Source organism: Salvelinus sp. IW2-2015, linkage group LG4q.1:29 (assembly GCF_002910315.2).
Source record: "Salvelinus sp. IW2-2015 linkage group LG4q.1:29, ASM291031v2, whole genome shotgun sequence".
Classification (NCBI taxonomy): Eukaryota; Metazoa; Chordata; class Actinopteri; order Salmoniformes; family Salmonidae; genus Salvelinus; species Salvelinus sp. IW2-2015.
Window position 1 is genome coordinate 71,777,686 of NC_036842.1, and position 14,124 is coordinate 71,791,809.

General features: G+C 44.8%; 1 protein-coding gene across 1 annotated transcript in view; it reads left to right on the forward strand.

The window, feature by feature from the left end:
- Positions 1-13,084, forward strand: part of LOC139027612 (zinc finger protein 469-like) — a 188,598-nt gene extending 175,514 nt beyond the window's left edge. Inside the window, exons 3-4 of the mRNA XM_070443249.1 lie at positions 1-5,680; positions 5,712-13,084. The exon at positions 1-5,680 is cut by the window's left edge and continues 695 nt beyond it. Of these exons, the coding sequence (XP_070299350.1) occupies positions 1-5,680; positions 5,712-11,955 (11,924 nt within the window). The 3' untranslated portion in view covers positions 11,956-13,084. The remainder of the gene's footprint in view (positions 5,681-5,711) is intronic.
- The last annotated feature ends 1,040 nt before the right edge of the window (positions 13,085-14,124 follow it).

Consider the following 14,124-nt stretch of genomic DNA (forward strand, 5'->3'; position numbering starts at 1 on the left):
GCCGAAGCCAAGTTACGGGCAGCTACAGGTTCCACGTGCCCAGTATACCAGAGCGAGAGGCCGAGCTGCAGCAGGAGGAACTCAACTACAGTCGCTGCTTCCAGGAGACCTCTTCCAACCTCACCTCCCCAAGCTATACCTCACAGCTACTGGGAACCACAGGTGGGACATCCACCCACCAACTCCCACCCCAGCAGCAGCAACCAGGCCCAATTGAGAACAATAATAACTCACAGCCAAGCAGCCAGCTGCTCTTCCCAGACTTTCAGTTGAGTGGCTCCAATGACTGGCAGTCTCCAGAGAGGACTTTTAACGGTGCTAACTATGGCATTTCCTCACAAAAATCCACTGTTCTCAAGGAGGCGAACAAGGCGAATGGTAGCTCTGTGTCTTTTCTGTTTCAGTACGGATACAAGTTGTCAGAGGACTCAAACCCAGACCCTTTTGCCTTTGATCAGAACCCCCAATCCCAGGAATATATAGACTCCTCCTCTTTGGCTTCTTCCCAGGTGACTCATAACTCTTTTTCCTTTCAGCCATCTGGGGAGGGAAAGGAGGGGGTTCAGAATAACACTCAATTCAATAGTGACCAGCCAGAGGACAGATCTTCCTACCCCCATCCTCCACAGCTACCGCAGTACCTGCAAGCTCGACAAGGGGCGGCATCCTCTATGGACTGCCCCAGGGGCCTGAGTGAGGACTCGGCTAGTAGTGAGAGCTCTGGCTTCAGCTCCCAGCAGTCGGAGAAGGGTAAGAGTGCCCTGCCAGAGAGCATGGACACATTCGGCCATAGGGATGCTGCCCTCGCTTCAGGGAGCAAGAGGAGCTGCCCCTCCAAAGACATTGCTGCTGACAGCCAGAGAACACTTATTAAAGGCAGTGTACACCATGCCAAAAATATTGCACAAGGTACAAGCTCCCAAATGCACTTTCCAAACAAAGCCTACAACAACAGCCCTCCACTCAATAGTATCCACATGGGTTCAATGCCTTTTGACAAAATAATCAACACCAAGGCCCATAATAGCTTACCACACTCATGGGAGGGACTGAATAAGAACTTTTCACCAGCTGACCAAAACACTATGCCTTATCCTAATATGAATGATAAGTTTCAGTTTCAGAACCAGCCAGATCAAAGGCCAAACACATCCAAAAGCGGTAGGATGCCATGGCAGCAGATAGGCCTCACTTCTGCCATGCCAAACCAAAACAGGATTGAGTTGTCTAGGCAACTAAGCAACCAAAAGCTCACTTATTTGGTAGCACCCTCTGACTGGCAGGATGACACTAAATCACATAAGAATGGTTCACAGAAAAGCCCCAGCTCTTTCCAAAACAATAGACCTAGTAAAGGATTCTCAAACCCAAGGCAAGAGAGTGTCAAACATGGCTGCAGTACAATACCAAATTTTAAAGTTGAGACAAGTCACGCAAAGGTCTGTGAGTCCAAGAATAAGCCCATATATTTTGGAATGAATCAATCAGTAGCTGGGGCATCATCAAGAACACATGGATATCCACCATTACAGGTCCCACCAATGGGGCTTATAATGGTGTCACCATATGAATCTCCCTCGCCCTCCCCAGTCCATAACCCAGCCTCTAGCAGCACATGTTCTTCACTCTCCCCAGCCTCAACGAGCCCTGTCAACCTCTCTGAGGACAGCCAGATATCAAAGACTGGGCATCCCCCTCCATTCTATCCCCAGCACCAAGTGAAGGCACAAGGACCTACAGATAACCTCAGCACTAACTCTCATCATTTCCACTCAGACACCTCCCGTAACCTGCCTTACACCCCAGAGAGGGCAAAAGATGACATGATGAGCTACCTGCACGACAACGGACATCCAAAGCCTAGTATGGATGGCAACAAGGGCTATATGGAGGGCTTTGGGTTGGAGCATCACCCACCTCCACCACCATACTCTGCACATCAACTGTTAGCTACGTCTTTAGCCACGGCAAACCTTGACCAACTGGACGTGCTTCTCACGTGCAAGCAGTGTGATCAGAACTTTACTAACCTGGCCGCATTCCTTGGCCATAAGCAATACTGTGGACAGCATGCATTTGCTCAAAAGGTGGATGACACCAGAAGAACACCAGGAAGTTCAACACAGTTTCACAATGACATGATAAAAGCTTCATCCTCTGGGACCAGTTTATGTCAAGGTGTCTCCATGGCAAGGTGTCCATCTGACCTTCACCTGTCTCTGCTGGGGCTCAATAAGAACGGAGAACTCATGTCTGACAGCGAAATTAAAGGGGATTCTAAGGACGACCCCATYAAACTCAACCTGTTCTCTGGGGTAGGTAACCTTCCTGTCTCACTTCCTGACTTGGAGATAGAGGATGCAAAGTTAGATAGCCTAATCACTGAGGCTCTAAATGGACTGGGGTATCAGTCAGACAATGCAGAGATTGACAGCAGCTTCATTGATGCATTTGCAGATGATGACCTAAGCACTGTCAAAGTATCGTCGAACAGGCATACTCTAAAAACCAAAGACTCAATGGTCTTTGAGAGCAAAAGCAAACAATCTACTGAAGATGACAGGTCTCTGACACAAGGAAAATATATTTATGACTCAGACATTGAGAGCTTTGAGACAGACAGCAAGCACACAGAAAGCAAACTTGAGAAGACTTCTCTGAATTTTGAGCAGGAAGAGAAAATTAACATAAAAAAAGAAGTGTCTCATAAAAATTCAAGGATCACCTCAGGGGAGAAACCGAGGGAGCAAGAAAATAAAGTGAAAGATATAAGAAAACACTCCAAAAGTGAAGAGGAAAACAATAACACTCCAAGGTTCCTCTTATCCAGCACATTTTCAGAACGTTGTGGAGTTCGAAATCTCCAGAATAGCTCTTTGTTGAGTGGCTCAACCTCTTCCCAAGTCTCCTCTGCAAACAGGAGTTCCCCAACCCAGAGGACTGCAGCAAGGGAGAGTAAAAGGAAAAGGACCGGTGCCGGTACCTGGAGCAAAGAACTCATCCACAAAATAGTTCAACAGAAAAACAAGTTAAACAAGCTCCATGTAAAAGGCACCAAAAACCTCCAGTTCTCGCTGGTGATGGAGAGACTTACGCCCACGGTGCCAAACCCAATGTTTGGGGAGTATGACTATGTCTCAGACTCAGATGACGAGTGTGAGCCTGTGAAGATAGCAAGCAAAGGTCGCCTGAGCCAAAGTGGCCGCTGCAAGTACACCTACACAAAGGAGTGCAAATGGCGGGCTAGGAGCGACAGGGACAGTGCAGCATGGAGGCACGAGTCAAAAGAATGCTTTCAGGTGAAGAAAACTGAAGAAGTCTCCCTATCTCCAGAGAAACCTGGCTCTAACCAGAGACTTGGGAGGAGAGGCAGCAGGTCATCCACAAGTAGTGAAGTCAGCACGTCTGTGAGTTTCTCCAGCGATAGCATCAATAGCCCCAAAAGCACTGACCACACAGACTCAGACTGGGAGAAAAGAGTGGAGATCAGGAGGAAAGACTCTTCCGAGCAGAGAACCTATGAGCGATCTCCACAAAAGATATGCAAAGAGACTAGCACACAACTAGCACTGACATTCACCAAATCTACTCAGAGGTATAGCGCTGATAAGACCCTCCACTCTACTAACAAAGACAATTCAGTGGCCTCAAGGATCACTAACTCACATACTGAAGATGTTGATCCAATATCAGCACTACCAAAGGTGAGGAGTGCAGTCAAAAACCTTGAGAAATGCAGAAACACAGATGTGCCCTCAAGGGAGAAAGATGATTCATTTAATAGAGAAACTCACACAATAGCAAGTTCTGACAAAAACACACCACTAAGGACAGCCAACAAGACCTCCAAAGGGGAATCAATATATTTTCAATCTACTAGTTCTGATCTCAAATCACACCAGCTTCAATCATCACATCCTGCCACAAACAACAAGGAAGGACATTCTTATAATAAATTCAGAAAGAATGAAACAACCTCAAACGAAAAATCAGTACACAAAAGAATAGAAGAGCAATTTACACAGCCACATTCAAAGATATCAGACATTTCTACATTTGATGAACACAATGAGAGTGTCCATTCCATTAAAAACCCATTGACTTTCAACAATGAGGTAGTCCCCAAGTCCACACCTCTTTTCAGTGCACTGAAAGTGTGCCTGTCTCCAACTGAATTTCACGAGCCTCTGACGCAGAAAGAGACATCACATCTCATCCCATACCCCCTAGAGCAAGACCAGAGTCTTATGAAGTCTCCACTCTCATTTGACACATCGTCAATGTTCGGGGACCTCTCAGAGGCAGGATATGACAATGCCCTCTACACTGACGTTCCATTACACAAAGAAGGTTTCAACTCCTTAGATACCACCAATGACAAAAAGGAGGTGTTTAGCTCATCATCCTTACTTTCTCCTTTCTTGGAACAGAGGGACTGGGGCCTAATGGTTGATTTCACCATGTTACCAGATGAGATATCCCAATACAAAGACAATTCTGATAAATCAAATGAAAAGAAATCAGATTATAATCATGTTCCTTTGTCTCTGCCAGACAAAATAATGGACTACAGGGCGAATCTCAACAGTTATGTGTCAGAAGATGATCTAGAGATAAAGAGGATTGTGACAGAGTTGGAAAATCAGCTCCAGACAGCCAAGCTGAGTAGTCCGCCACTGCTTACTGAGTCTCCAAAGCAGCTGAAGATGAGAAAATTCTGCCCTCTGCGACTGGACCACAAATCTGAGAATGAAGACACTGGTCTGGATATGGGCTGCCCTGTGCAAAGCATGTCAAGTATGCCATCTGACCCACATTCAGAGGTCTTTGCTGAGCCTGGTCTACCATGGTCCAGTCCATTTGAGTTTGAGTTGATGGAGGGTCATCATACTCCAACCCATGCTGTACCCAGTATCCTTGAACAGTTTAGAGAGATGGATGACTGTGAACACAGTATGATAACCACAACCTCAAATGCAGAGAAAGAGCAACTGCAACAGGACGACCACAAAGATGAAGGCATGGGTGTTGACAAGAGAACTGCCATAGAGAAATCTGAAGAGATTTTAGAGAGTAAGACCTATGCAGAAAACCTGACAAAAAGCCTGGAGGTGATATCAGATTCCATTTTCAAAAACGATCCCATCACACCTGAAGTGGAGGAGCCAAAGCTCACCTCACCTAAGAGCCCAGAACACTTACTCAATGAAAGCGAAGCTCCATCTGCTGATGCTGCTGAGAGTAGAGATRATAATGAAAAGGTTATTCCTGATGAGGCGAACGTTGAATCCACACACTTCGAATTACAGCCTCCTCTCTCTGAAAACACAGAGCTCCCACCTGCTGTAAAAGAGATTGTTTCTCTGCAGCCAAGTGAGTCTATACCTTACAATGACAGTGGGTCAGAATTAAAAGACATGCCAATCAGGAACAAAGTCACTGAAGACAGTTGTGTTATAGAAACTGATTACTGCTCAAACACTGAAATGGATAATCCACCAATGACTAAGAAGACCTGTGAGAACCAGAAGCTAGAGGACTGTGGGGATGAAATCATTGACGCCAAAAAGGCCCTCCTTGAGCATACAGAGCTTCCACATACTACCATTGATGAGCATCGAGAGCGTCCACATACTACCATTGATGAGCATCGAGAGCGTCCACATACTACCATTGATGAGCATCTGAGACGCCGTCAACATACTTTACATTGATGAGCATCGAGAGCGTCCACATACTACCATTGATGAGCATCGAGAGCGTCCACATACTACCATTGATGAGCATCGAGAGCGTCCACATACTACCATTGATGAGCCTCCAGAGCTTCCACATACTACCATTGATGAGCATACAGAGATTCTAGATACTTCCACTAATGAGCATAGAGGGCTTCTATATACATCCATTGATGAGCATACAGAGCTTCTAGACACTACCATTGATGAGCATCAGGCGCCAAAAGAGCTAGTGGAGGACATCACTTGTAATACTAAGTATGTGAGCCAGCCCTCCAACGGTTCCAACATAGCAGAGCAGGAAATGGATGATAACTTGGATAATATGCTTGAAGAGGTAGAAAATGCATCTGAGGAACAATCCATAGATGTCCAAAGTCACTCTGATAGTGTATGTCTTTTGCCATCTGCAAATGAACAGACGGAGGACAATACAGCATGTGTAACAGAGGAAGACAACATTGAATCTGACAGTACAATACAGGATGAGGTGATAAGCTGTACAGTTTATTTGAGGTGTAGCACCCCTGAGAATGGCATTGCCAATCAATCAACCCATGTCTTCTTGGAGACTGTCACAGATAAGCCTTGCAGTTCACTGTTGACGGAAACCAATACAGATCATGGTAACCACGGCTCAACCTTTTCCAACATTGAGTCAGATGATAAAAGCACCATGTTGGTCATTGCTGAGCATGACAGTGACCTTGACAGTGATGCACACATGGAACATACACTTGAGGAAAAAGCAGAAACAGAAAAGGAACCTGAATGTGAGGCCAACCACAGACAAATAGAAGAGATTCCAGATGTTGAAGACATTCAGGAACAAGTTCCTTTACATCTCATGGCATTTTCCCAGCACTCACCATGCAAAGAGGATTTGCAGATGGACGAAAGGCTGGATAATATTCCAGATGATGCTCCTCCATCCAGTCCTGTTCTACCAGCTTCTCCACACACACCTGTGGTGAACCCTGACACACAAGAACAAGAACAATCACAGCCAATCACATGCAATAATATGGATACTATCCCAGCCTCAATCCATGACAGACAATCTCTTAAGAAGGAAAACTGTGATGACCTAAATGCCAAAGAAGCACTGCATATTGATAACCCATTGACCATAAGAGCTGAGATGGAGTACTCTTTAGTAAGTCCTCCTCAACTGTACTTGGGAATCACAGAGGATAAAATCTCTAGCACTGAAGCCTGCATTCCCTCTCCCATACCCTTGACCATTACAACAGAGCCATCTGAAGCAATGGAGGCCCTTATGAAGAGAGTCTCCGTATCACTGTATGATTTCAAACTAAGCCCACTGAACTACAATTACATTCCAGATGAGCCTCCACAACTGAGTCAGTTTGATTACACTCCTATCTCCCCAGCCAACGTGGATGAGGATGAGCCAGCCATCAAGCAGAGGCCCAAGGATGACTGTGAACCTTGTGATCTAAGTGATGATACAGCATTGATGTCAGACAAAACAATGTGTGACATTGATCTAAGCGATGACACGGCATTGACGTCAGACAAAAGAATGTGTGACATATACACAGAGTCACCTATGAGTCCACACCATACAGCCAAGCTAAGTCCACCAGATGAATCTTTGAACAAGAGCAGCATCCAAAATGACATAACATTTCCATTAATTTTATTGGTTCTCCCTTCTCAGAGCACTGCTCAGTCCATTGGCGATATAAAGGAGGATTTGGACATTTGCCCGGTTCCCCTTCAAACTATTGACTGTTTGGACTTACATGTTGACTTGCTAAAGAGAGTGGATCGAGAGGTGCTGCCAGAAGTCCTAGATGTCAATGAGGTCCATAGTGAGCAGAACACCTGTCCTTTGATAAAGGAGATCTCAGATGATCAGCTCACTCCCAAACCACTGATCATCTGTGAGAATGAGCCAACCCCATTACCARCAGACCAAACAGAATCTCTAACAGTGGAGGAAGGTCAGTGCTCAGCAACCCACAAGCAAGAGGAAGAAACCACACAGAAAAAGACAAATCTGTGTGAGATATGCGCCATGTTTTTCCGGACGGTGCCAGGATTAAAGAGACACAAGGCTATGAAACATTTGATCAGGACTGAAAGCAGCCCACATTTGGAAAATGCAAATCATCAAGGGAGTCTACACAGTTACCAAACATCCCAGTCTATAGAAACAGGAAATAAAGATGATCTAGAGCTCCTGGTTCCACAGACCTGTTTGCAAACAGAAAGCGATGATGTCTCTGACAATCACTGCTCTGAGACAAGTAACAGCTCCTTCATAACCAAACAAGGAGAAACAGATGTAATCCTGGAGGACACCACGGGTGAAACAAATATGGCAATGTCAGTTGATGACATAGTTCAGCAAATGCCTCCTCAGTTGACAAAAGCCAAGAAAAGCTACAAACCACAGAAGAACAAAAACAATGAGGTGAACGAGAAAACAGACATAGTACAGGCAATTACTCCTGAATTCCAAACCCGGCTAAAGCAAGAATACTGCAAGTCACCTGAGAAACAAGACATAATCAATTCTAGTGTTAAACACAAAGTTACAGAGCAACAGGAAGTCCCATTTGCTGTAACAAGTAACAGTGGCATTGAACAGATACCCATGTCTCCAATAAAGGTTACAAATCTGCTCACCCAAGATATGGACTTGATTCAAAGCAACACTGATACAGAAGAGGGGAAAGGCACAAATTTGTCAGAGATCGTCAATGGCCTAGCAGAAGTTAGTATGGATGTTGGAAGCGATTATGGAGTATCTGTAAGTGAGGATATTAGTAGGGAGTATGATACATCTAGAGAGAATTTGTATGACACAAAAGAGGCATGTGAGCAACAGACTTCAGACCAGAGTCTTTCCACAGAGATACTGGGAGAGGTTGCAGTAAAGATTGAATGTGAGAAAAACAGTGGCCCAACAGATGAGGTGGAGAATCTCACCTGTTTTAAATCTTCTCCTGCAAGCCCTCCTGGACTAATCCCTAATTTGAATGCTTTCCTTGATGATGAAAGCACATTCTCACAGTTATTTCCCTCTAGAAACGTGGAACTGAAAAGGAAAAAGTGTGCAAAGGTTTATGGCAAGAAGAACAAGAAGCAGAAACTATCACCCGATTCATCATTAGTTCAAGACCATCCTGACCTGTATCTGGAAAAGAAAGATGACTATAGAGAAAATCAGTTGGACCGAACGTTTGTCAACAATCAAAATGAACCTTGTAAATATGAAACGATATCCATTGATGATGCTATCATGTTGAACATGTGTCATAATAGCACTTTAAAGTGTGATTCCAAGAAAGTATGTAACATGAAACCAGACACAACAGATCACAAAGACATTCATGAGAATACTGTGAAGCCTGGCAGTGACTTCCTATGCCCACCTGAGAGCACTATCGACAAAGCATCATTGGCATGGAGTGCCTCCAACGACCTTGTTACAGATGCTGTGATCTCCTCTGACCCAACATCCTGTAAAGCAGAAGTCCCAACCCCACAACGTCCTCTTCCTATCACAGCCCCTTCTGCACCTTATCCCGAAGAGCCATGTGCTACAGAAAACGTGTCTTCTTTCCACAGCATTGACATCCCAAACCTCAATACCACATTCCAGCTACCCGAAATTCAATTATTTGACTCCAACAAGGACATCCCATTTGCTGGACCCATTGGCACTGATGATGCACAGACGAGAGACACTGCAAAGCCCAAGAAGCTCACAGAGCGCAGAGGAAGAAAACGACAAGAGGGCGGCTTAAAGATCAAGGAAAAACATTACAAGTGCAAGGTGTGCTTCACCTGGTTCCTTACCCTGGGGGAGCTCAACTTCCACAAGCTATCCCACAACCCCTCTCCACCTCCCACCTGCTACATGTGCGTCCAGCGCAAGTTCAGCTCCCGGGAGCAGCTGAGGGACCACCTGAGGGAGAAACACGCCAAGAACAAGGCCGGCATCTGGACCTGTGGTATGTGCCTGAAGGAGATATCGGACGTGTGGATGTACAATGAGCACTTACGGGAACATGCCACGCAGTTTGCCCGCAAGGGCCAGTCACACAGCGCTATCCTGGGGAGTCTGCCGGGCTCTGGCATGCAGGAGTCAGCCGTGAAGAACTTCATCACRTCCATCATGCAACGCCGCCCRAGCAAGGCCAGCAGAGAGTCCAYTAAGGTCTCCAACAAGGAGAAACCAGCCACAGTAGAAACCACTGGGCAGGAGGTGAAAACTACAGAGGTAGCTCAGCCCAAAGTTGGCAAGCCTAAAGGGAACATTGAAAAAGTGGGGAAATCTAGCATGCTGATGCCAGTTGAGGTTCTGCACAAAACAGAGATGGCGCCAAAGAATGTGGAGATGCACCCCAACTGTAAAGACCCCTCGAGAGACTGCCACCACTGTGGCAAGCAGTTCCCCAAACCCTTCAAGCTTCAGAGACATCTGGTTGTGCACAACTTAAATAAAATTTTCCTGTGCCACAAATGCCCAGTGACCTACCAAGAGCCACAGGAACTAAAAGAACATCTGAAAAGTGAGCATGAAGAGATGGATGAGCTTGACTCAAAGCATACAACCCTCTACACCTGTGAGCTGTGTGCAGACGTCATGCATGTGATCAAGAAATCTTTCATCTGCAGCACCTGCAACTACACCTTCTCTAAGAAAGAGCAGTTTGACCGACACATGGAAAAGCACTTGTCAGGAGGGAATAAGATCTTCAAGTTCAGAGGAGTTCTCAGACCTATCAAAACATCTGCCTCCAAAGAGAACGATGAATGTGAATTGCCAGCAAGCAAAAAGAGAAAGATTCTCACTGACAGTCTACAAGAGAACAGCTCTGACAGTGGCATCGCCAGCATAGCCTCACTGCACTTAAATCGGAGTGCTGAGATGCCAGTTCTGAAACCCTCTGTACACACAACAGAGGGCTCTACACAGACCAGTGCAGGTGAATATCACAATGAAAATGATGCCAGTGTGAAGACTGAGGAAATGGCTGAGGACTACTCTGACATGCTGGTAGAGCTGGAGCATTGTACGTTTCACCTGGGCTCTGAAGGTCTCTCCACTGCTACACCCAAAACAGAGGACATTGTTCCCAGTCCTTCGTCAAAGCTGCCTGTTAGAGACATTGGTGAGGCGGATGGCAAATCATTCACAGATCAATGTGATGTGAAGGAAGAGGACAATCCACTTGAGAGCATTACACCTGAAGAGAAGAGGGAGTGTTTCGCAGATGATAAACAGAGCACTCCGGAGAGCAGCACACAGACTAGCACTGCAGAAGCTGAAGGGAAAAAGATACAGAGGAGAGATGCCACAGCATCGGATGAGGAGTTGTATGTTAGCTCAAAGACACCCTATTCACATGACCTCCACCATCCTCCTACAAAGCATAAGGCATCTACCATTGTGATGTACCAACTGAGGGAGGATGAGCAAGGGCAACAGTCAACCAGCACTCACAGCCATGACAACAAGCAAAAGGACAAAGCCTCCACACCCAAGCCCAGTGAAAGCGTTAATAAACACAGCTCCAACAACAGCCCCAGGGCCATGGAGTCAACACCAGTCCACCACACCAAGCTCACTTCCCAGTGCTTGGCCTCCAGCGAGGACAAAGACTCTGTGAGAAAAGAACAGAAGAAGAGAAAGGAGATGAGGTCACCTCACAGTTTACAGAGGGTCTCCTCTCCTGCCACACGGGAGAACCTTGGTGTCGACGTCAAGGCCAGAAATAAGTTCCGACCTAGCAAGTGCGAGAGTCCGGCGGTTCACAGGAAATCAGACGGCCCCAGTGACTACCCGGTGCTCTCTTCCGTTAGAGATGATGTGGTCAGCAACAAAATAGTCTCTAAGCACAAAACATCAGGGAGTTTAGGCCTTCAACCAAAGAGAAGCTTCCTCGATAACTGCACGACAAAGAAAGCAGAGATCGTGCATCATCTTAATGGGGATTACAAACCCAAAAAGGGGACTCTTGGACGGGCTCTTCATTCCCCAGTTTCTAAAGTGTCAGCGCCTCCTATGAACAATTCCTTGAATAAGTCTAGGCCAAGGACAGGGGTGAGGTCCATGGAGAGCCACTCCTATAGGACAGCAGAGTCTCAGAACAACCTTCTGAGCCAGCTGTTTGGCCAAAAGCTCACCAGCTTTAAGATTCCTTTGAGGAAGGACACTTCAGAACCAATAAACTGAGTGGGGGGGGGATGTAGGGAAAAAAACTAAAAGACTGAAAAGACATTTCATGACCATGAATGAGATTGCATGGATCTCCTCTGTGAAATGTTTGTCTAAATACTTATGTTGTCACTTTATGTCTTCTTCTCTTGTAAATGTGTTGTTATAACACAAATGTGAGGACTAATGGCAGAGATGATTTTATGAATCTAGAATGAAAATGCTAGTAGGGCAAATCATTGACTAATCCCTGCTATTCTTATGTTGAACATTATCTTTTTCAGAGATTATATTTCATTAGAAAAATGAAAGAAAAAAATTATACTTGAAAATAAAACCTTACTTTTAATAATATTTCAAAAATAATGCATGAAAGTTTCACAATCACAAAGTGTTCATGGAGGATATTGTTTTTTTTAATGCAACAGGACCAAATTTCATCCCAACTGATTTAAACTATGTTAGTGCACCTTTTGTGTATGCTTCTCAAAAAATTACTCCTTTTGTATTATTTTTACCTTACTGTACTGCATTGACATTCATTGTATTAGCCTTTGTATAAACATTAACTGGTGCTATGTTATTTGTTATTGTAATGTGAACGCCAATGTCCTCTATCTGAAGGGAACATGAGATCTGTAGCCAACTGTTTGTGCTGATTCTCTGTAGTTTCTTTTAAAAGAATGGTAAAACGACTGTGTAAAACCTCCTCCAACAAAGTATTCATCTGTAGGTCTTTAGGAAAGGAAATTAGGAAAGCTTCCATCTGTACGAACTCAGGTGCATCCAAGGACTATTCACAGTCCTGAGACCTGTTTTAGGAGCTCCTCCCATGCACTGATACTACCACACACAAAACACACACTCAGTCCTCCGTGTCTGTCCTCCAACTGTTTAATTATGAATATTATTTACTAGCACAAAAAAGGTGCTTTATCTTGTTTATATGTATCTTATATAGTATGTTGTTGTAGGTAGATGATTTTCTGGTGCAATGCTCAATGTTAAAGTTTTATTTTAATAATGTGCAACAGAATCAAAGTGGGAGAGAAAGAGAGAAAATAAATGGAAATACAATGCCTCTTGTATTGTAAAGTGGTTCACTTAGTGCCTCTTTTAAAGTGGTTATTAAAAATCTGCATTGGTCTCTCCTTGCTTGTTTCTTCCTTTGGTTTATGACGTATTTTGAAAAATGTTCAACATCCATCTCTGGAGACCGCCGCTGTCACCAACGCATCAGAAATTGGAAACAGGAATGGCTGTTTGTGCCTGGAAGCAAAAACAGGTGCACTGACAACCATAACAGCGTCTGACTCCCTCTTCTCTGAGCACTTCAATGAGCTAACTCGTTATCTGAATGATGAGCACAAATGTAGCTTAACTTCAGGGAACATGAAATCAGAAGCAGGAAACATTAATCAAACCATATGTACCAGGCGAATGGGATGGGCCAACTAGGACTGGATCACTTCCAGTTTTTTTCATGTAGCTCTCTCGCCGTGTGTTAAGTGGCTTCTATCCCTACATGAGCCCATTCTGTCATCACATAGGAATAAAAAGCCATAGGACACAGCGGCAGATAGGCTGAGAGGGACACAGGGGCTCCTCTGACCTCCTCACGTCATCCACGGAATTACCCAGCAACCTGAGAGTGTAGAGGGAACGAGAGAATCATGATAGATAGATGGAGGGCAGGAAGGTAGACAGACAAGGAGAAAAGTGAGAGGTTATTTTCTCATTCAAGGATCTCCAGCTCAAGGAGCTAGCTTCTGGGGAACACAATAGAAATGCTTCTGAGCAATTTAAAGAGGCTATGGTTCTCTCACACACCATTATGTGTCCCAGAGGAGAATGTGATGACTTTACCATCGTAGACATTCACAGCGTAAGGAGTAAGAGCAGGAAGGTCAGTGTGTTTAGATGGATTGCAATCCATTGTCTATGGGTATGCGTCCCTATTGTAAGTGGACTGTTACCATTCATCCAATGGGATTCTCAGTAGGTCAGTGAGTCATATGAACTCAATCAGTGCTCGTCTCAACATTCCTTCTTCACTTTGCAGGTGGTCCATTCAAAACATAACAATATGCTCTATCTTAAAATAGCATTAAAATCCTGCAAAATCAGAATGCCGAGTAATTCATTCTCTATGTGTAGGTGTAATAAGGAATGATCCACACAAAAACA